General features: G+C 25.0%; 2 protein-coding genes across 5 annotated transcripts in view; one reads left to right on the plus strand and one right to left on the minus strand.

Moving 5' to 3' along the window:
• Positions 1-12,116: 12,116 nt before the first annotated feature.
• On the minus strand, positions 12,117-15,821 carry LOC132921924 (peptidyl-prolyl cis-trans isomerase NIMA-interacting 1-like). Its single transcript, XM_060985170.1, has 3 exons — positions 15,474-15,821; positions 13,053-13,265; positions 12,117-12,980 (listed from the first exon to the last, which is right to left on the minus strand). Exons 1-3 carry the CDS (start codon positions 15,529-15,531, stop codon positions 12,760-12,762), a joined length of 492 nt encoding a protein of 163 aa, XP_060841153.1. The 5' UTR covers positions 15,532-15,821; the 3' UTR covers positions 12,117-12,759.
• Positions 15,822-16,245: 424 nt separating this feature from the next.
• The window catches only part of LOC132920124 (ecotropic viral integration site 5 ortholog), a 33,165-nt gene continuing 23,159 nt past the window's right edge, over positions 16,246-26,251 (plus strand). For 2 of the 4 annotated variants that reach the window (XM_060982224.1, XM_060982227.1), the window contains exon 1: positions 16,246-16,496. The gene's annotated coding sequence lies outside the window, so the exon portion shown is untranslated. Of the gene's footprint in view, positions 16,497-22,384; positions 22,599-22,906; positions 23,006-26,251 lie in introns of those variants that run through there. The other 2 variants (XM_060982225.1, XM_060982226.1) reach the window with 2 other exon arrangements.

Raw genomic sequence — 26,251 nt, forward strand, 5'->3', positions numbered from 1 at the left:
AAAAACCGATAACTGGTACTATTTTAATTAGAAAAATATTATACTTATAATTCATTAATATCCTCGATTTACCTATTTTATAATTTTTTATTATTCCAGTGACTTAATCTCACCTCGCTGCTTAACCCGCTTAACCCGCCATGAGTCCTAACCTAACCGCGGTCTAAAAGACTATGAGTTTATTACTTTACTAATAAGTCATTGTGAGTAATTTACTTTATTTAGTGCATTTTGTTACCTTTAAAGTACATGTTAACCTATTTATTAAAACTATTTAGAACAGTCAATTATTGTTTGTCGAATTTATAGCTATTTTTAAAGTCCGTAACCGGTCAAAAATACCTTGTGCAACTAAACTCAGTATCAATTTTATTACGTATTATTACAACTTATAATCCTACAAAATCTTATATTGATAAATTTCGATCTAACTGCCATCATTGATTTCACATCTTTAAGGCTTATTATTTTAAGTTTGTGCCACCACAGAACATTCTTTAAATGGTAAAAAAAAATCTTAAATGTTCGAAAATATAATTCTTAAGTATATACTAAGTATAATATTAAACATAAGTAATACTCGTATTATTGTCTTAGTTATAAATGTAATTTTTTTTTATAAGTAATATTTTTTACATATTTTTTATTAGGAATTTGTCCAAGTATAAATAAATATAATTTTAGTTCCATCCAATGCTTCAGTTCTCAATAAAAAAAAAATATAAAACTTAAATCAAAATTATTATTATATGCATCATACTATAAATTTACATAATAATAATAATTTAATTGTTTAATATATTTTTAGAAATATAAAAGCACAAATAGTTATTTTTAACAAATCAAAAACCCAACTTTTTATTCAACTAATGTATAAGATTTTAAAATATACATTGACATGACACGTACCAATTAGTTCTATACGTATGCATATAATATATTTGTATAGGTAGATGGTTGCACGCAACACGCACGTTTTATATCGACAGTCGACACTTATCTTAGGTTTATTAACTCTTAATTTATTTTTAGAGAAAGTGACGAAAGCATTTGTATTGCTTTATCGAAGGCTTCCTTTTTTATATTTTTACATCATTTACTTTTTTTATAAACTCAACTCTTCGAATACATTGAGATATAGGTCTACAGGTAAATCTGTTTTTGGTAAAAATAAAATATGTGTATGTATGTATATGCAACATCAAATTATAATCTTCAATAATGCCTCGAGCAAAAACCTGTTTCAAAATAGAAAATTTAAATTTAACTGTCTAATTCTGCTACAGCTGCAGTTTACTGCCATATTTTCCTTACACGTAACGATAGTAATTGATTCAAGGTCTTAAAAATCTGATCATATACTTTATGTCTTTATAGGAAGTATAGGCGCCTAGGCCTAGTAGCGTCAGAAAAACCAAAACGGTCAATAGTTTATTTATGGGTACCACAGAAATAGTGGTTTTAAATGTATCCTATGCCTTTTTGGTATTGAACTCTTAGAGGTTTGAGGGTTCAGCTGACCCAGAATTCATATTTTATGTAATTTCTCCGTTTTTTTTTACTTATTATTGTATTGGAATAATTAATTTAGGTAAAATAATAAAATTGCAAGACGTTAAAATTCATTTGTAATTGATTATGCTTAAATCTGGTTCTATTTAAGTTCTGATAATATGAACTATTACAATGACTATAGTTATTTTTACTATGACAATAATTTTGTATTCACATTTTCTACGTCATAGTAATAATTATTATGTAAATTGATTAAATTATTTTACTTTATAATTACTGTTTGTAATTATCTTTATGAACAAGTTTCGATAGTCTAACATACCTATAAACAAGATACCTAGTGTTCTTCGTTCTTCTATAGTGTTTTTTTTTAAATGACGATTAATTTTATAGCCTGTTTAATAATTTACTTATATTATATTATATATTAAAATGTATGATCACATTCCATTATCATAGTATGTATTTATTAAAATAACATAACATGCACTTAAAAGTTATAAGTTAAAGTAGGTATATATACTATACAATGCTAATTGTATATTGGAAATTTAGTAAATACCTACCTGCATTAATATGGTTTAACCGATATAATATAAGTGCCTATTATTATAAAATTAAAACTTAATTTAATCAAAACCTGTACCTAAGTGAGACGTACCTAATTTAAAAAAATAGTAAATTGGATAACCATCATCATAACTACTAAACCACGCATTATAAATTATAATACTCTGATGGATTACGCACCTATATGATATACGTTATAATATTGTAATAAATTGATATCGAAATTTATACATTTGTAGACACAATAATATTATAAATCAAATATTTAATATTTATATTAATAGATCATATTCATTATCAGTAACCAGTAGGTTTATCAATTTATTATTTATCAAATTAACTGCACTTAACATTGATAAAACATTTTAAACATTAATAATTTTCATTAATTATTGAATAGGTATTCAATTAATAAACAATATAGTTACATTTGAGTTAGATGTTAAGAAATAATACCTATTGTCGCAAATGTGAAATGATATGATATATTTTGTTACCTATTGTTTTATATTTTCTTATTAAAAAATGTTTTTAATTGTATCTATACCTACTACCTATATCGGCTATATCACATAAATAATATACAATTTATTTAATTTATACAAGTTTAGATATGTATAATCAATTTGTTATTCACTTCAAACGAAAATCGATGAAACTGGTTTATTTAAAAATTTTGTTTTAACTTTTAAATTATCGAAAACCATATAGGTAATAAACATTATATAAATAATAATTTTTGTACACTATAGGTACCTATTATGATGCCTCAAAAACGGTGTTCTGTTTTATTTTTGTAACAAATGTTTTTGTTTAAAAATCACGTAGGTAGGCACCTAACAGTCATTTATGACTGATTTGCATGACGAGTGTTTTTGTCGTGTCATAATAATATTATTTTTAAATATATAATTGTATGAGACTGAGACCAAGATAACAAATGTTTGAACAATTGAGCAACTTCTACATCTTAATACAATTTATTCAATGCTTACATATTAGTATATTACTTATAAGAATAAAAATTGTACACAAGTTATTGTAATAGGTACACAAAGGTACTTGCTCCACTAATAATGTAAGAATAAGGAAAATTCACCCAATGGCTATATAATATTTTATAATAAGTAATAAGTACCAGTCATATACTCATATTATTATAGTATAAAATAGACATTATATATTTATATCACAATTTTACCGTCACGTATATTACAAAGGAGAAATGATTTATTTTAACATAATGCAATATTTTTGTTACCAATTTAATTGCAGAAAATGTAGGTCGTGATTTATTGAAACTATAAAACTAAGTATATAATCTAATAAAATACTGATGTACAAGTTATATCGATGTTGTGACTTATAATAATAGTGGATCATCTATTTCCGGGATTAAAATTAAAACCTTCAAAGTCAAATAAGTAATAACTAATAAAATAATAACTAATTACATTCCTAATAATTTATTATACCTGTATAAAAAAAACATAATAGAAGGAATATACATTAAATTCCACCGGCCACCGCCACCCTTAAACACATTTCTGGTAATAATTTTAAAAAAACCTTGTAAATTTTTATCGATTTAAACTTAAAAGTACAGTGTAAATAGTATAATTATTTATTACACATGAATTTGTTTGCATGGCATGATGTTATATTAATACAAATTTGAAACATGTAGATAAACTCGTTATAGAAATTAAAAAGTATAATATATAATATTATAATATAAAAGAAAACATTCAGTATTTTAAGCTAAATAATGATAATGCACTAATGTTATAGACCTTCTAAGAGGTATGTTCAAAAAAGTAATCTCACCACAAATACGAGAGTATTCTTTTAGACGATAATGACACAACGGGATCTACAGGAAAATCGCTTTTGCAAATTTGGGAAAGAAAAATTCCCTAAAAACCTTCAACATTACGCTCACGTTTACGCCAGATTTTTATAAAACTGTTACTACGGTTAACCATCTCGCAGCAAGTGTATTTCCCAATATCATCACTTGATCACAACAACTATGAGTGCTAGAGGACTGTACATAGGAATTATAATATAAACAAGCAATAAACAACTGCAGTATAGCTACTAGGCAATCTACTAGGAATGTCAACATTATACAAATCCACTCGATCAAAAGTAAACAGTCAGTGTCGTGTTTACAAGGTAGGCTGATTAGGCTCGGGCCTACCCAATTTTTATTTGACTGTTTGGTTTTTTATTTATCAAAAATAAAAATGTTACCTACTATTACCATTAGTAATATTTATTATTTAATATTATTATATCATACTCATATCCCATGTGATAGGACAAATCTTCCCTAATAGTTATGAACACACTTGCACACTACAGAACAAAACTGGCCTACCCAATTGTTTTGTGCTGGACACGCCACTGCAAACAGTCAATATTATCCTACTGGGTTTCTGAGCTAATTAGAACCTTCCATTGGTGTGCCACCCATTAGCTATGTTTTTGTACAAAAGTTCTACTATTTGTCTACTGCGTAACCTTAATCCATCAAAACTATGCGGCAGAACAAAAATATGTAGTGGCAATAATTCTGACAGCCATATAGCCCTAAAGTTATAAAGACATTTTCATAGCGATAATTCCAATGAGGTCCTCTAACATGCCATTCGACTTCAGAAAACTTCAATTGCCAGTACAGTTTAAATCCCGACGAAAATGTCTAAAAATGGCAGGGATTTATTTGAAAAAGCCTTGCTTTACTCGCGGTCAATAATTATAGGTATATCACATAATGTTCTAGGGTAATAGACACGCATAACAATGTGGTAGGTACGTGCTTCCACTAATAATATGACAAAAAATATCGTCTACAACATAACTCTGAAAAATTGACTTTATTGCAATTATTTGTCTTTTTTTTGTCATTATTATTGTTATTATTTGTATTGTTCTTATTATTAGGTATTTATCTTGGGTTTCGAAAATGAGAGGTATTCAAATCGTGTATGCCACGATTTTTAAACGTACCATACCTACGATGTAATACTGCATAAAAAAAATCACAGATATGTGTCGAACTATGTGGGAAATGATTCGAAACGGATGAACCGATTTTTACGGGGTTTCCCCATAGGTATACTGTACTAAATTTTTCAAACGGAAAATGATGATTAGACGAATTAATTTTAGACCCGGGCAGAGTTAGATAACGCCGCTAACTTTATAATTAATTTATAATTCCCAACGTTGTTTATGATTTCAACTTAATTTCTATATATATATATATGTTCCTTCATATCCTTGGCCTTGATGACAAGATAGAAAAATACAATATAATAACATAGAATTATAATAAAATATTAATATCGACCTTCATTAAATCAATATACGATACACACATTATTGTACATATATATTATGAAATAGGTACAGGTCTACTATCTGCTATCCTTACCTCCTCATAGATAATACAATAATATGTTTATAATAATATACGATATTATTGATGATTAATAATCATATGTTTTAAGAAGTTCTAATTCAAAACTTTGTTTTTAAAATAAAAACTAACACCGGCCGTTTCAATGTATTGCACATTATTTTGCAACGACTCGTGCATATAACCGATTTCCCTAGGACATCATTAATCAAATAATTTAAACACTGCAACATTTAATGTATGTTACAATGTTCCTGAAATATAAAAAAAAAATTCCATACCTAACCTATAGGTGTTGTTTGTTCCGTAAAGGTTGTTTTTCTTTAGTTTGGTATATAATATTATACTCTAGTAGGCGCATTTCTGATGATTATTATTATTAATTATTATTTATTATATTACAGTAATATTGTATGATGCGAGAATATATTAAAGGCAATTATTTCGGTCACAATATTTCATTTATTTTATTACTTTTATATAATTTATACAAAGTAAGTAAAATACATAGATAATATAAAGTCGAGTAAATCTCTTAAAATTAAAATAATAAAATTTAAACGGAATTTCGTGATTTCATATACTATAAATCCATTATAATTTCTACCGGAGAAATCATAGATAGGTACGTAAATTATGCCTTGTCTTATAAGTACGACAATATTCATAAACAATAATGATTATTATTACACACGTTTAGTCTTTAGGTTACCTATTGGCTATTATTATTACAGCCGATGATGTATTCAAGAAGAATCGATTGGTTTATTGTATTGTTAAATGAAAAAAAAACGGAGTATTATATCGGTACGATATAACCTAATAATCGTATATTTATCAAGTGAATACATTATAATCAAAAATTTAAAGTAGGTCGTTGTATAATAATAATAATATGTAATGAATGTATTAAATTTAAATTTAACGATAAATGCATATACAAAACGATCATTAGCCAAAGATGTTATGTCAGTTTATACCTAATAATATATCTAAGGATATTTTATACTTTAAATATATCACTAAGAGTACCTAGTACGATATGTTGGAGGTTGAACTAATTTTTTTCCAAAAAAAATCACATACCTGTATTATATCATAATATACAATTGATACTTATCGTAAGTCAATATCAATGTACCTCAAAACGGTATGATTAAGACGTGATACAAATAGTAACAAATCGCGTAATAGCAAAAATTTCATACGACTAAAATTGTTATTTTTCGTTATCATGTTAAATGTAAATATTAATAAATTGTATGTTTTAGTTTCTATCATTACAACTTTCGAGGAACATTATGTGCTAAATTTATCGGATTTATCAATAATAATTTAGTGAGGTTTGTTATTTTTAATAATATAAATATATTATGAAATATCCTTAGAAATAGAGGCTGACATGACGCGTCGATTTTTATATATATATTTATCTATAGATACAGAATTATATATTATTCTACTTTTGGGATCTGGCCCCTCTAAAGTATCAATTATATCAGAGATCGGCAATATATCTGAGATATTATTATTTTTTTTTATGCTGCTTTTCTACACATAATAAATATTTGATCTAATTGTATATTTGTATGATATATTTGGAGATTACTATGGCGTTTATCTTTTATTGATGTTTACAATAATAGTCACGATAACACAACAATTAATTAATATTTAAGTTTTTCTGGCCCTCGAAAATTTTGTTTCAAAGTCTCTGGACCGTCATAAAATTGAATTTCCGACCCCTGAAATAAATCATATTATGCATAGTTAGGGCCCTAACCTGGATCTTGAAGGATTACCTACCCCTTTCAAAGCATGGATAACAGCTCTCTCAACATTTTAAAATTTTATTTTTTTTTATAGTTTAAGAACAATGTAGATTAATAATGGTTATTTTCGATTATGAGAATGAGACGCATCATGCGATTGACTATGGACCCAGATATTACTACTCTGAAAATAATATATATACCAATTACCATGGGATATTATCTCATAACATTAAATCCCAAGATATTTTAGATATATATTTCAAAAAATATAGGCCTTACAATAAATATTTATATAAGCTACACTGTCCTGAAGACTATGAACTGTTTGAAATTATTCTGTAATAATTATGGCTTTAACATAAAAAATTTAAAGCATTTTTACTTCTCCTTAAATGATTAAATAACACAAAAATAAGCACACACATCATTTTAAAACCAATCCATTCATTAAATCTAACACATATATTTCAGAAACCCACTCAAAGACAAGGTACCAGCAGAATAAGAGTTCCCTATTTTATAAATTTTAAATTAAACTAAAAATGATTTACAGAGTTTCGTGATTTTGACGAATTTTGTAAAAATGTAAACTTCAAATGCTATAAAATTAATTTACCTAAACATTTTTACATTTTTAAATATCTTAAAAAAATTAAAAATAATCTTCTATTAAATTTGCAAGCTATTGAACGGACAACAAATTTTTTATGAATGTTTGTATATCTATTATTTCATGAAAAAAACTAAAAATAATTGAATACTAAACTCAAATGTCTATATATAAATAACTCAAAGAAAATAAAATTTTTAAAAATTTAAATTTATAAAAAATGATTTTATAAACATTTGATGAAATTTTCAACTGTTTAAATACCTATACAGTATACGGTTATTTATTTTGTTTTTGAATTATAAAAAAATAGAAAAATTGATTTTGTCAAAAACTGATTATGCGTAATACAAACTCTCAATTTTAAAAAGTACTGATAATTTTAATTTTTATCTCCCAAAAGTACTAACTAAATTCACTTATTATTTTCCAAAAAATATATTGAAGTTGAAAATCAAAGCATTTTTCTACAATAATTTGTATACACATTCTCAATAAAAAAACACACACATCATTGTATATTTGTAAAATCAATACATTCACTCAGAATCTAAATTGTGATTAGACCATCCAATCAATTTTAAATATTAGGGAGAAGTTGATTATTATTTTCACAGTTAAAATTAAGTAAGCATTTTGACGTAAATACTGCTATCGGAAAAATTAGAATCGGCCGTTTGAACGAAAAATAATACATTATTTTTTTTTTTTTATGAAGAAATTTTGTCATGATTATTTAATAGATTGATGACATTCGAATTCGAAAAATAGCACTTCATTAGTTTACAAAATTACAATTTATTTTAATAATATTAATACCCATATCTATACTAACAGTGCTCACTATAAACAGTAGAAACTATAATGATCATTTACGACTACGAAAATGTCCCGCGTGTATATGAAGTTGCCTATAAAATTTTCCTTTAAATATAGTAATATTTCCAGGCCCCACTACCCGAGTAACTATACTTTTTTTTTCGTATACTGCAATAAAAAACGTCCAATTTATTGTTGGAGCTCAATAATACTTATGCTAGAATGTTTGAAAAATTGATTAATTTAATAATTCAAATAAACTTTAAGGTACCGATCATTAAAAATCATGTTTAAGGAATCATAAGCTCACTATTACATATAGGTAGCTCATCGTAAACCAGGTATTTATATGTTTTTCGGCGATAATGGAGTTGATTATTATTTTGATCGAATTCTTGTGACTGCTTGCTAATTGTATACCTATCAATAACGTTTAAAATAATATATTGCATATTTGTACGTACTTCTTTTTTAAATTGAATTGATAAAAGCAAAATGACAATCGTCAAATTTAAGATATCTGTAGACGGTTAACGGTATGTAGTAGGTGCTTGCATAGTTATACATAAATAATATAATATAATGTATATTATGCGGTTCTAATCTTTAAATTTGATGTAGTCTGAGCTGAGGTCATTAAACTCTTGTATTTATCTATACTTTAGAGGTTTTTAGGAAGATAAATTTATGTTTTGTATTTTTGTAAATTCCACTTTGCAGACACTGATGAGACGCTAGACAGTAAATTCAGTGATATATATGTATAATGAATCGATTTTATTTCATATATGTATGAAAGATTATGTTTGAAATTGTATTGTAAATACTACTACCTATTTAAAATCAACGATAATAAGATATTTTATTACTTACGTGTAAAAAAAAATTGATGTATTATCTACCTACCTATATTATATGATATTTGCATACGTATAAAGATCTTAAATTTAAGAGGTCTTTCTTTAATCTTCTCGGTGGTTTATCTATAAGCACTAGGGAAAACTACCTACAGAGAGCAGTCAAAAAATGTTAAAAAGTAGAAACTACTAGGTATTATTTTTATTAACCGTTATCCGCCACAAGAGAATACTTCATTCAGAATTATTCTCATTATCAGTTTATTATCACAACTAGAGGTCTAGAGATGCCGGACTCGATTTAAAATGAGGTGGTAAAATACCTAGTAAAAACTTACCAATTACTCGACCACTTCAAATATAAACCTGTACGGCTGTACTACCCAAATTGTTCATAGGTTATGAAAAATAAACAATAATTTAATATTTATAGTCTTTTAGTTTTGAATTATAATTTTTCTCAAATGTACGGGTTCCTTCTTTTGGTTTCTCTGTTAAAATACCTATATTTTTAAATTCTGCAGAGCGAAAAGATGAATACATGTATTGATCTTACAATAGTCAATACCTAATGTTCTAGTGTGTTATAGAATATAGATTACACCTAGTAAAAAATCTGGAATCTTAAATTTCGAAGGTTTTTCTACAAAAATATATTTTAAAGAGTTGATAGCTCCCAGTACTTATAAACGCTATCAGAAAAAAAAACAAAAATAAAGTTATGCAAAGTAGAAATTTTTACGCCAATCATTTTTAAATTGTTTTTATTATTATTTAAATGTTGATGATAGTAGTCAGTAAGCACTTAGATTTTCAACAAATATTTATTTTAACATTTCCTATACATGATATAATTTTTAAAACACTTATCTAACAAAATGGATTTTTTTTGTAAAATTTTGTTAATTTATTGTTAAATTTGTAAATGATTTTTTTTAAATTGTGCATCAATAAGCTGAGTATTAGCCTTTTTTTTCGTAGTAAGTCCCCCCTATTTTATTATATACACTAATTTAAAAGCAGTATCAGCCACCACCCCTAGTATATAAGTTTATATAAAGAAGTCTTTTAAATTAATGATAAGCGAATATCCAATTTTGTCAAAATTACTACTTCTAACACTTAAAAAAGTTGTTAGTTAAGAAGACATTATACCCGCATGTGTTGTCTCTGTCTTACTAATGTAGATCATAGCAAATTTTCATTCAGCAGAACACATTTTATGATGTTAGCTTTAATATTAGAGTAAATTTACCTATTATCAAATTAATATCTTAATTTTTAAGTGAGTTATGGTTAAATAAAATATTAAAACTTTAAAATGCTTGTAACTCGTTAAGTAATTTCATTTTTAATTGCCGTAAAAATAACTTATGAGGAACTTTGTAATTCATTTTCAACTTTTTTTAACAATTTAATCATAAATCAAAATTTTCAAATGTCTAGTAAATAGCTCAAATAAATTCAAAATGTTTTAAAAATCATGTCTAAAAAATAATGATATAAATTAGTGGTTGGCATCCTTTTTGGACTCCTGGGCCACATTCATAAATTAATAAGAGTTCGCGGGCCAGATAAAAATAAAAATGTTATATTCCAAATTATTTATCAAAAAAAAAAAATTTAAAGCGGGCCGCCGACCACTGATATAAATGATTGGTGAAAATATTAGTCTTTAAATTGTTTTTTTAAGTTACAAATAATTATTAAAATAAATCTAGGTAAATTAATAAGAGGTATTTTATTAGTATTATTATTTGTTGCATAATTATTAATTTAAACAAAAAATTGTGTTAACACAACTTAACTAATTAAAATTTTTAAAAAAAGGTATCCAAATTGCATTATAAATAGAGAGAAACTTTGATGTAGCTATTATTTTAATAACTTAACCTAATTTATACAACTAAACAAAAATATTTTAAATTAACAAATTTCTATAAATTAATTATTTAAAATATATTTAGTCATTCAATAAGTAAGAATGCTACATCACAGATAAAGCTTTCTATTTATGATACATTATTTTTATATTTAGTTATATACAAATACTCATTACACTAGATACTAGCAATTAAATTAGATGCATATGACTGTCTCTTGAAAATAATAGTTAAAAATTAAAATACCAATGTCAATGTTTATCAAAAGGACTACATTTTGATAATTCATGAAAAATATTATTTATATATTAGTTCATAATAAGATAAATTATTTTATTAATAACTTTCTGACTTTTATTGTAATAAGTGGATCTTAGTTGAATTAATATAAGTTATAAATAATAATTTAAAGTATAATATTTTTGAATACAAATTTTCATAAAATAACATTACTAAAACAATACACATTTACTCTATTCAAAATAAGATCAGTCTTGGGTGGCCAATTTGTGCGCATGGGTTTGGTTTCATTGGGAAACAGTTGACATGACCTGACAGTTGCCAGCGAAAACTAGTTGTCAACTAATAATGATCTTATTTGTAAAGGTATATAAATAATGTATGGTTATATTGGCTGCTATTTAAAACAAAACAATAATAGACGAGTTGATTAATTTAATGTCTAAACAAAATATTTAAAACAATGATAATTCCACAAGTATGCCAAAAAGAAAGTGAAATAATATTTTGATAAAATTAGCAACCATAACTATGGCAACAAATTATGATTGACAATAGTCAAAAGTATACAACAGCCAAATAAGGTGTTTAAATATATTATAGAAATTTAAAAAAACTGTAATATAAAAATGTATTACAGTTTAACAGTTGGTTTATATGATAGCACGAAGAAAATTTGATTAAAATATGAAACATTTACCAAATGGGAATATAAATGATTATGAAACGGACAGTTTGGATGAGAAAACATAATTTTAAATATCACAATATTGTTCTAGAAACAAAAAAAAATACAAAAAAATATAAGCAGCATAATATTTAAAAACTGTCATAAATATATAGTAACTATAACTGTTCTAAATTTTTGTTTGTATTGTTATAATTATTTTTACCGGAGAAACAATTATTGCAGTTGAAAAAATAAAATAAAAAACAAAATATTTATAAATGGCAATCAATATTAAATAAGGCAACCAATACATAATATTATTGTGTCTCAGAAATAAACAATAAATTAGAAAGGTAAAAGTTTGAATTATAAAAGAAAACAATTATTCATAATCTAAGCTGTACGTAAAATTATGTGTACACCAGAATCAGTATGTATAGGTTCGCTGAGCTCTCCAATTTTTAATGCAAATGATGCATCTTCGAATGGCTTTTGCATTGTGCCTCTAGTAAATGGTCCCAAATCACCACCACGTTTGGCTGAACTACAATCTGAATATTTCTGGGCAAGTTCAGCAAATGATGCTTTGCCAGAAACAATTTGTTCGCGATAAGCTATAAATAAATATAATTTAAATTTTATTAAAAATCATTAAAATATAATAAGCTAAATATAGATATATTTACATTTTATGATGTCAATTGCTTCAGATTTTGATCTAGTAATACGTTCTTCCCGCCACGATGAAGGTCGGCGTGATTTTTCATGTTTAACCAATAAATGACTACATTGCACTTGTTCGGGACCAGAATTTGTTGAAGCTGTATTTTCAGATGCTGGTTTTGTTGGTACAGACCATTGGCTTTCTTTAGTTAATAAGTTTAAATAATAGGTTTGACCTAAAAAGTTATGATTAAGTTTATAACATATATTTATAGTTACATATTGTTCTAAGATTAATTTATAGCTTACAATAAAAATATTCAAGATAAATATAAAAATGAATGTTTAAGATGCAGAAGAGAGAATCCTACTTGAAAGGAAAAAAATAAATCAATTACTTAAATTTAAGCATTTTTTTAAAACTATAATTTATAGTGTTTTAAATTTGTCTTAACCTTTTGCACGAAAATCAAAGAAAAAATTTAAAGAAAAAGAAAAAGTTACTTGTCTTAAGAATATATTTGTTATACCTATTAACCATATTATTTATTAAGAATGTGTGATACCCGTATATAGATGGTTAAGAGTACATGACTATCAACGTACAAGTTTATGCATTTCTCAGGAATCCCATCAAAAGATTTGAGAATGTATAAACAATAAAGAAATAATAATACAAATTTATTGTCAAATAGGCATGTATCTTATTCTGTCTGTTTATATTGTTATAGTGAATAACCTCATGAATAACTTAGTAAAATTCTACATACAAAATCAAAATTATGGTGTCACAGTCAAGTTTAGAGTTTAAACGTCTTTTATCCAAATTGAAAAATAGAATTTATTCTAGATAATTCTCTACTTTTTCTTACACATATATTGCCTAACAAAAATGTTAAGTAAGTATAGTATATGACTTTTTTATGCTGCACTCAATTCATCATAAAAACCAGAGCGACCAACTACTGTGATGGACATGACTCAACTAAGTAGCAGGCATACACATGTTTTTTGACTTAGTATGAGTGATAAACAGATGAAGTCTGACCGTCACGGACAGAAACTAGTCGTCATAGCCAGAGTATAGTGTCTTTATATCTAACTTATTTTTAGACATTTTTTTACAAAAAACATGAAATAATAGTACTTCAAAAATGCTTTCCTCTTCAAATTTAAAAGGTAATTATGTGTTTAAACTGTAATAATAGGTAATCTAGAATGTATCAATTTTGAAATATCTATTGCATCAGAAAATATAATTTAAAAAATAAAATAATAAAATATTATGTTAAATGTCCTAATCCATCATTCTACTTCAAAATCAACACAGAAAAGTATTTGTGTACCAATTTAAAACTATACATTTAATAGTAAATAAATTGTTAGTTTAACAAATTTATACCTGTATAATGAAATATTTGAAATAACTTATAACATATTAAATTGGGTTGGGTTAATAATTAAAATTTTAATTATTCGAGTAAAACTAAATCTAATGATTTTATTTTTTATATGTGTCTGCCTATAATTTATTTAAATGTATAATAAAATTTCTTTGACCAAGTCTCGTTGAATTTTTACAATATTACTAGGTACAATATATCTATTGTTTTTAAAAATTAAGCAGTAAAAGTTTATAGTTATAGCCATGAATTTGTAGAAAAATACATGAATTTTTAACTAATGTATTGTAAGTGCTTTTCTAACAGACAGTTAGAATTATGTACCAAACAATGAGTTTATTTCTTCATTTTATTTTTTTTACATTTTATGACATATTTTTTGTATGTTAGATAAGAATATAAAATATGTTTTTTTTATTTTAAATAAAATAGAAACTTTTTTATTCACAATATTTTGATTTTTAAGATGCCTAAGTGATTAAAAATAAATAAATAAATACCCTCAATTGTAATTTTCTTGTAATAAGACAAATAAATTATTACCTATATATTTCGTCAAATTATGACAGTATGGCTCAAAAAATATAGAAGGTCAAGTTAAAATTATAAGCGTAATTATTCATTACGTGGTACCTACATATTAGACATTTGTTATCAGCCATAAAACATTTTTCATAAATCCCTATTATCTGTCCTTAAATTTCAAAGTAATTTGAACTTTTTACAAATAATTCAATATTAATAACTAAGTATAAAAATTAAAGCTAGAAATAATCAGTTGAATAAACTAAGATAATGCAAAAACTTGCTAAAAAAAAAAAATGCAATACTATTTAATAATGAAGAACTCAAAGGTCTCACTCTTTTCGGTCCAACACCAACATGGTCATATATTAACACCGTTAAAATCCAAAACTTACACAAATGATTCAACAAAAAACTAAGTAGGTAATGGCAACAGTTTGAAAATATTAAATTTCATCATAACAGTTACAGACAAACTGCATTTATTTCAAAATAATTCAATATTATATAACATACCAGTAGATCGGCTCACTCGCTTCTCCCATCCGGTCGGAAGTTGTTCTTCTTCGCTCATTTTCCTGTTCGAAAACTTCGGTTTTCCGTTACGTTTCTAAGACGCCGAAGAATCACTGAACAGTCAAAACACCGCAATTTTATGGGTAAACGTATAAATAAATGGACTAAATTACAAATGTAGTTCACCCTTTTTATTAAAGACACATGAATACATATATATTGTGTTGTAGGGAGAATCACGATATGGTCCACACACACTCCACACGGGGTGAAAAGCAAACAAGCGCATAAACAACGGAGACGGACCGAAAAAATTTTTAATCACAATAACGAAGGCGGTCGAAAACTAACCCCACGGCCCACAGTTGTGGTTTAACACAAACACCAGTTACCAGTAACCGATTTTATAACGGTAACGACAGAGCGACATAAACAAATATCTCAGCTGATCGTATTTTTATTCTCTTTGGAAATTTTACCGAGAAAATTGGGAAAACGTATTTATTAGTTGAATATTAGTCAAATTAATTTTCAACGTTTTCTAAACCTACCATCTAATTACAAATACGCAAAATATTTTAATTTTTGAAAAATATAGTACATTTTAATAATTACACATTCGTTTTGTCGATTTTACGCGTTGAATAGAACTAAACAATAACCAAATTTTAATCAATACACTGTAAAACGTTTTATGCTGATTAAGAACGTTTCATATCGGTCCGAAAAATATGTAAAATTAGAAAGCTCAATAATTATTATTTTGATAAAAACTATAATATCATTTAAATACGTCGATAAGCAATTCAATAAATGTAATTTTTTACTGCTTTTTTTACAACTCTTTTTTACTTGCACTATATAGTATATATCCGTAATTATTTATTAGTTATAATTAAATTAATAAACTTATTCAAGTACCACACACTTGAATGCAAATTGCAATATTCTATTCACAGATGTGTTCGATCGTGACGTGTCCTGGAAAATTCTAATCGGAGTTGGGTCAACAAATTACAATTGGTAAGTATACCTAGTACCTACCTAGGAAAATTATGTTATACGTTTAATTCCATTAGAAATTAATTAAAATTTATGACTCAAATTTAATTCAATTAAATTAGTACTAATTATTTATTTAATTATTTTATATTATAATAAGTATAAAGTATGTATATTTGATTATAACTAGGTAGCTTCATAATATGATTGTTGATCATATTTATAATTATTTTATTTTATTATTTTAAATTTTAATCGAGATTTTCTGTTAATAGTTTGTATTTATGGTTAACTGTGGATTTAATTTGCTTTTGTATTTTCTTATACCCACATATAATTTTATACTTGTTTTTTCAATAAATATTTTTAATTACTATCATTTAAGGTATATTTTATCTATTTAGTAATGATGTCATTCATTTCAATTACCTAGCCTTATTTTCATTATCATAAATTAATCATCATATAATATTTTATACTATGTCATGTAAAAAAATAATTGATTGTTATTCAAAGCATATCTTTATGAACAATATACTTAGGCCACAATAGAATATTAGTTTAATTCCGCCAAATGTATAGGTAAAGTATAAATTGATCATTCAAAAAGCACATTAATGCATTATCATGAGAAAAAAGTTAATAATAAGATATAAATTTTTGTATCCAAAATGTATAGAAGATAATATCCTCTCTATATTATGATTATATCATAGTATACTATGGATAACGCAAATAGATTTAATTTAAACAACAATTACAATTTTCAGAGCATGGTATGTAGAGTATAACATGATTGATAAAATTATAATAATAATAATAATAAAACATAGAAAAAAACATTAATAATCAGATAGTTAAATGATATATTATTCTGTATTTTTTTTAAACATCAACAAATAATGGTACCTATTTATTTGTTATTCTCTCACCACTAGATGATTAAATATATTCTAAAAATTCAATATATATAATCAATATATAACCATGTTTTAATATAAAGTAAGGCAATTTAATATGTGATCTAGTAGTATAAATAGGGCGAGTACATCATAATATAATATTTAAAATTATATTCTATTATATTATATTATGTAATATAATATATATTTATATGGTGTTAGCTTGTCACTAAATTCGGTGTGTAGTTTCGAGTATATTTGTCTATGTTATTGACCTTGTTATTAATTTATTTTAAAATATGTTAGAAATTACTTATAGCATGTTAAATGCCACAAAGTTTAGTACTGAAATTAAATTTTTACAACAAACATAATACTATTATAGCAAATAAAGTATGTGACAATGGATAAGAAATAACGATTAAAAGATTTTTATATTATACGTAGAAAATCTTATTTTTTAGTGTTTATTTATGTTGCTATTAATTTGTAAACAATATATTATTATTATTTACTTTTTTTAATTGTTGTTATAATAAATGTATATCTTTGTGAGTATAACAAACAGTTGTCTGGTAGAGGGAAAATACAAACAAATAGGTCAGCGGCGCAATTATCGGGAGTGTTGGGTGTGCAATTCACAGGGGCCCCCGGTCTTGAGGGGCCTCTAGATTAAAAAACTCATGTACGATATTCCTTTACTATAATCTGTAATATACACATATTATAATATTTGTTTTAATATAATAAATAATGATGTCTTTACTCTTTTGAATTAGAGAATAATTCAAATTACGAGTACCTATGTGAGAAAACAGTTAAGTGTATCGTAATACAGTATAGGTCCCAAATGCAGATAAAGAGTTAGAGTATACACTATAATTGAAAATTTGAAACTTCTTTTATTATTATACATAATTATGTTGGTATGTGTACTGTGTAGGTAGTGTGTAAGTCATGATTTGTGACAATATTACCTGTGTGTTTGACGATAATAAGACAAAAAAACTATCTATCAATAGAATTTTTGTATTACTAGGTATCTAATAATAATGAATTGGATACAAACAAAATCATTAATGATTTTGCTGTCGTAAAAACAAGAGTTAATTTTTATGTTTAATTTAAAACAAAAAAAAAATATTTAACTAATAAAAATTATAATATAATAATTAATTAATACTATGACATATGAGAAAACAATATTTTTAAAAGTTATAATAAGGTATGACTGTTTTTCATTTTTATTATTCAGTAAGGGCCCCGGTCTGGAAATTTTCACATAGGCCCCTCATTATCAAGTTGTGCCACTGAAATAGGTACTTACAAAGAAAAAAAAAATCATAAATTAGCCTTATACTAAAAAGTAAACTAAGCTACAGATAAAAATGTAATCACTACTATAAATTGAATGCACTAATAACATATAACATGCTGTAATTATAATACATTTAAATTTAATATTGTGGTATTTTCTTATATTTCTACAAATGAAGTTGTAGTTAAAAACCTCTATTAGTATAAGTGTCTATTATTTAATATTAAAGTGCATAGATGCACTCTAGTCTCTAGTAGAGACATGTATTATATAATTTGTCGTTAATAAAGTATAACTGTTAATTAACGTAACCAAAATATATTTTAATCATTTTTTATAAAACTTATGTATGTATATATATATCTGTGTATGCTTGTGTTAAGACCAATATACATTTAATAATCTATATTTTAGTATTAAAAAGTATACAGTAGCATCTTGACTACTCAAATCTCATGTGAGATAAAAATAAATATGATTTCTGTGTTTTATTTTAAATTATATAGATTCTTCAATTTTAACTTTTGAACTCTTTAAAATACAAGAAATAAATTAAGTGAATAGGGGTTTTGAGTTATTTTGGGACATGACTGTAGTTATTAATTATCATTTTGTTTAAATAATTTATATTTATCCTATTCTAAGCATAACTTGCGCGGGGAGGCAATACCTTAGCTAGGGAGGTCTAGACTACAAACCCCTCCCCCCAATTTTTCCCAGCTAGGTTGGATGTGAGGCAATGATAATTTTAATAAATCCTCATACAAAATCAAATACATGGTTCTATTAAACTATAGTATTGTTCTATATGGTTAAGAGTTAGGTTAAACCAGGGCCGGATTAAGATGTTCGCCACCCATAGGCTAAAATAAATTTACCACCTAAAAAAAAGAAGAAGCTATTTCATTTTGACCGTTAAAATTTGCCGCCCTAGGCTTTAGCCTAAACAGTCTAAGCGGTAATAAGGTCCTGGGTTAAACATAAAATTACCAAAAGAGTTTTCAATAAGTCCTTTTTAATAATAATATCTTTAATGATCAAGAAGACAATAAAAAAAAAAAAATACATAATAAAATAAATAAATAAATAAGAAAACATAATTTGAACAACTTTTAAAATAGGTAATATGTTTTATTATAGTTCCATATACATTGTTTAGTGGTAGAGTCTAATGTTTTAAAAATTTCTATTACTTCTTCATAAATTTTAAATGTGTATTTTATTTTGTTTGGATCCAAAATGAAATTTTGATAAGGATTGCTAACGTATTTGACGTCACACTAATTGTGGCTATATTTACTATTTTCAATTAGATACTAGTATACCAAAATTGAACATTTGAGCATATTATTATTTAAATATTATCCAAAATTAGTAGGTATTAATGTATTATATAAGATCTTGGGGAAGCGGAAAATCTCGCAGGTGAGGCAGCTGCCTCCCCCGTGCGTACGCTTATGATTCTAAATGCAAAATGCCAAAATGTGATACTTCTGATCAGGCACAGTTTAACTAGTTTAAGTATATACATAGATGAAATTTGATCTCCCAAATTGTTTCATATTAATTTAGATTTTAATAGTAACAGGTATCCTTCACCTTAAGATAACATCTTGAAAAAAGATAGAAGAGCTGAAACTCCTAGTTTTTTTCATTGAAATTGCGCCCTTCAGTATATATAATATTTAATGCAGTGCATCACCAATATTTAAGAGGGGTAGATTATTTAACATACGTAATATATTTTTTTAATTTTCTTTATATTCTGTCTCAAAAGAAAGTAATAATCATCTTTTGCACATAAAAATATGATATATATTACAATTTACAGATCAAGTATTTAAATAAAGGGCATGGGGTGCTGTACCCCAGTCAGTTCGCACCTGTAACTGATACTATTATTTTACTTCTATATTTTGGAAAAATTATTCCCCAATTCCATGTATTATATTTACTATATTCTTATTCATATTACCTAGCTATAAGATTAAAAATATAAATGTTATTATACATTTATTATTCAATAGTACTTAATAACAATATGAATTTAATTCAATAAATACAATTTTTAAATATATTATATTATAGGCGTTTACTTAAAGTCTATTAAAATACAGATGTTGTCTGTAGTACCTAAGCAAAGATATATTTAAGATTTAGTGTCTTTTTAAAACATACATCATTGTACAATTAATATATTTGCTAAAGAATTTTTTAAGTATAGTTTAAATTATTAGGAAGATGGGACTAAATAAATATACTTAATACATACTACCTTGTAGGTTGTGCTTTCCAATCATCATTGGCATGTTTGGGAATAATATTATTTAGCACCACTATTCGATATAAATATAAATTTAATATGTCTTTTAGAAAAATTAAAATTAATCTTACATACATTTAAATCTTTACTAAAACTCAAAAAATACAATTATATGATATAGGTACAATGTATATTGTATGTATTTATATATTATATTATATTTATCTTTTAATTGAACACTCATGAAATTATGACATGCTACGGCAATTATCCTTTTTCATTTTTGTTTTCATACCACCTTTACCACGGCTAAATTATGTGCAGATAAAATAAAACAAACAAAAAGAATTCTGTAAAACTCAACTTTGTGCCTTTAAATATGACATTTCTAAAGAATACTAGGTATCAGTTATATCATACAATTTAGTGGACCTTTCCATACCTATGTTCTTAAAATAGAAAATTCTCTACATGTTTTTTAACTAGGTACTTACATTTAATAAATTAATAATAGTTTCCATTTAAAACTTAAAATTTAAACTATGATTATTTTTCACCTAATTATTACCTATTGTAATTTAATAATTATATCATTAGTCTTTAATCTGTGGCTAATCAAATGACTTTTCATCCTATTTTATTTTTTTTATATTAAGTATTAATATAAAAGTATAGTAGAACTTACTTATATTATAATTTTTCTTTAAATCTTAGATTCTTTTTATGAATTTTATTTCCGTATCATACATTTATGGCTTTTATTATTTCAAATGTCAAATTATTATGTTTTGTAGGTTATTATAAACTTGATCTAAAATTACTAACAAAATATGTGTGAATTTGTTTGTGTGGACTCAACAGTATAGTTATATAGGTACTTTTCAAAGTATATATCATTAACTGAACAAAAAGGAAAGTGAAAGGGAGACAAGTAATCTTTAATATTAGCACACGATTTCCTTCCATTTCGCCGAAACAACTATAATAACAACAGTCAACAGCTGAGTGCTTGAATATATCAAAATATTTTAATTCACCCGTCATTCGTCACACAATGATCTCCAGTATAATATCAATAGATGCTCAATGACTTACATAACTATTATTTTTTTTTGCTTTTATCAAATATTTACAAATTTTAAAACTTAGTATTTCCGGATTATACGCAGGTACTAATAATAAAATATTTTTAATTTACGAGTTTTTCATTAATAAATTAAATAATTACTAATTTAAATTAGATTCGTCCTCTAATAACATTTCAAACGTTTTATTCCATGTTCTAGATATTTTAAAAATATTAGTACGCACCTACGTAGGTGTAATAAATAGGACATTTACTGAGCATAACGTGTACGATGTACATATGCGCTTCTGGAGGTTCAACTGAACTGACACACCGCCACAACGGCAGTTAGTAGTCTCGCACTTCGCAGTCATCGCCGGTCATTGAACGGACCATGTCCTCGCGCGTTTAGTATAGAAATTTTTTTTTGTTATTATCGTGTGTATTTTTTGTAAACACAGTGTTATATTTTTATTATTTGTTTGAAACTACAATAAATATATATCAATTATAAACGAAATTTTCACATATGAATATTATTCGTAACGGATGACTTTACTTCTTAACTATTATGGTAAATTTTAACTATTTTCTGTTACAAAGAAATTATAAATATTATTAAGTAAATTTTTAACAAATATTCCTTTATCTAACGCTTTATAACCAAAACATTTATTGACGATTTTGTAAATTTATCTACGTAAAAATACTGACCAGTAAAAATTAAAAAGATTTATTAAAATTTAAAAACACTGTATTGTGTAAATACGACTATGTAATTTTATAGTAATCATAAAATATTTTTCTTATTTCATATTCAATTATATATACTTATTAAATTAATAATATTCAATAAGAACCTTAATTGTGTGCATGTAGCATACAAAGTTATTAGTTATTTCTTATAACTATCTTTGTCCATCCTAACGGTGCTTGGTTGGTTAATTGGCGAAAAACAAATTCATAACGGTTGAAGATAATGTAGGTATATGAACTGTATATTATATATTTTTCTTTGCACGTAGGACAAATTAAATTAATAATTATCATTATCATTATTTTGAGAGAAACAATGTTTCATTGTTTTATGTTCTACATGTTTTTTATAATAATTTTAAAAAATTCGATGTTAACGTATAGAATAAATAATGTAATTTATAATAAATTAATCCACAAAATATTATACTATAAGTTATAACTAAATAATATTTTGTATATTTAATAACTTAAAAATTGTGATCAAAACGACAACATTTTTTGATTTATTATATCCATATGCCTATCATCATAATAATGTTCACCTATTTTAATTATTATTAATAACACGTGTATTATCTTTACTGTACCTTCACTAGGTTAATGGTATTATATCGGTCCAACAAATTAATTGGTTTCATTACATTATTATTAAGTTAAATTAAATGTCTGTCTTAAATATAGAAATTACCTATAATTAAATAAATGTATTCTTAATTATTCCATAAGTTATGCTTTAAAAAACAAATCGTTGTTTAGTTTCATTGTAGATACTATTTTAAATGTAGGATATATCCCCAAATAAATCTACGGAAACATACAAGGTAATAGATAATTTGACTAGGTACCATTATATAGTTCAAGGATTCTATAGAATTCCCCCCTTTTTACACAAAATTGAATTTCAAGGACTATTTAACCAACAAGTTGCGATCAATTTTCAAATCATTTTACTAACGTTGGAAAATCTTTTTGGTATTGTAACTGGTCATGGGCATAATTTACGCATTTAACGTTTTAAAATAGCTAAAAACCATCGAAGCGAACATATTTCAAATTGATTGCATCATTAGTATTAAGACAGGCCTACTTTCTGTAATATGTTTTTTTGGTTCATGAGAATGCTAAATAAATTTCAAGTTGTTTACAAATGTTATCATACATTTAATTTTTCGTATTTTAAGCCAAAATAAAAACCAAAATTTTAACTATTTTAAATCAAAAATCTTTACCTGACATTTCAATGGTTCCATATTGCGTTTCGTCCCCGTTTCTGTGTATAATACGAATTCGTGTTACACATTATTTTTCCATTAGATCTCTGTAGATCTTCTGATTTTGCATATTATAAAATCCATTATAATATTCGTAACCTAATACATACCTAATAAATTTACTAAATGGTTCCTATTTTATGGAAATAAATTGTTATAAATCGCTAATAACTACAATACTACATCCAAAATACACTAATATTCTTTAGCTACCTGTAATATATAAATATAATAATATTTATTTTCCAACTTTTATTTTATGAGTAACCTAACTGAGGTGTTAATTGTGTAAAATACTTTATTAATAAACTTAATAAAAATAAAAGATTGATTTATTAGTTTTTAAATTTGTGCATTTGAAAATCTTTTTACTTATAATAATATATATAAATTATATAATTATACGATGTAAGAACATTTCACAATTATATAATTCTTATCTATGTAGTTTATTTATAAACATAAAAGAAAACTGTATTGTATACTACCTACAATACTATTATTGCATGTATCCTTGATGTAATTTCATTACTCATTGGTGTACCTGTTTTATGTTAATATCATTTGATTGTCATGTTCTTTGTCATATGATATTATATTATCATGACCATATGGTATATCAAAAATATCATGTGTTCTTATATGTAACAATTAAAGCTTTTTCTATGATCAAAATATAATGTTTTTCATTAAGTATAAAATATTAACTTCTTATTTAATATGAAAATTACTCTTTTAGATTTTGAAAGGAGTGATCTCGGAGTTGTCAGTCGTCACATTTTGACGCAAAAAATAACATTAATTTTCCAATTATTTAATGGTTATTTCTGGTAGCAAATTGTGTTTGTATTTTAATGGGCTCAAAAGTAGAAGTTTAAATCATTGTATACAAAAAATAGCGCGTTGGTATTATTTTAATAATTTATTTCCCTATTTGTAATACGGATAGTTGAATTCATTTTTTCAAAAATCATCACTTAATATAATATTATAGAATTAATTATTTTAATATTATATCGTCATGTATATTAATGCTATTAACAATAGTAATTAAGTTAATACTGACTTACCATAAAATGGTATTAATATACTATATTAGTGGTATAAATAACATAAAATTATTGGTAAGTAGTCTAAATATTTTGAAACCGAACTCTGCATAATAAATAATAATTTAGGTACGTGTATTAACAAAAAAATTTGCTATGAAATAATATACTTAATAGGTACCTAACAACAAAATATAAAATTACTAAAATCATAATATATATAAATATCCAACTTTGTCAAATATTAAATTCTAACTGTCTGTAAATGAATTTGCTTATTTATTTTCAATGTTTTTAAATTGCTCCTAGAACAACTTTTAGAGACTTATGTATTATATTTTAAGCTTTTTAAGTAGAAACGAAAATTGCAAGTTGAGAATTTTAAATATCATTATATACTATAATACAAAAACCTAACCTAGCCATTTTCCTTAAATACTATAATATTTATATTTTGTAAATATATGTCGTGTCTTCCTATTTTCGATTATTCTTTATAATTTACAAACAATTTTTTTTTAAAACTGATGTTTTGTAAATTTGTCTTTTCGAAAATTAAAAATGTCTGAGAATTTTTTTATTTTGACCCTCCTATAATCCAACCAGATGTCATTGCAGACTACTTCTAAGTTTCATCTATTTAAAAAACACATGCAAATATTATTTCAAAATCAATACATTAGTTTCTCTAAAAAAAATAATTTCTTATAGGGTAGATGGATGTAGTCGTATAGGCCTAAAAATAACCATATTGTAAAATTTTAATTTTCTTAAAATATTCGTTATTGATTATCTTATAATAATACGTTGCTTTACTATTAAAACTGAGACAAAAAAATAAATGAATCAACTTAGATAGTTGATTTTAAAATTTTATAGGAAGATTTAAAAATATGTAATGTTAACATATATTGAGTTACTGTCATACTGAATGTATCTTTCATTTAAGTGGTCATTCAGTATTTAATTTGTATCTATAAAATAAAGTAAATTCAATAAAATAAGTTTTAACACTTGATGTTTTTTTAACAAATATAGTTAATAATTCGTAATTAATTTTTATTTTAGTAAATAAACTAGTTATTATTATTATTATTATTATTATTATAATTATTATTTGGGATACTTAGTTTGGAATCATCTTAAAC

The sequence above is a fragment of the Rhopalosiphum padi genome, chromosome 2 (assembly GCF_020882245.1).
Source record: "Rhopalosiphum padi isolate XX-2018 chromosome 2, ASM2088224v1, whole genome shotgun sequence".
Classification (NCBI taxonomy): domain Eukaryota; kingdom Metazoa; phylum Arthropoda; class Insecta; order Hemiptera; family Aphididae; genus Rhopalosiphum; species Rhopalosiphum padi.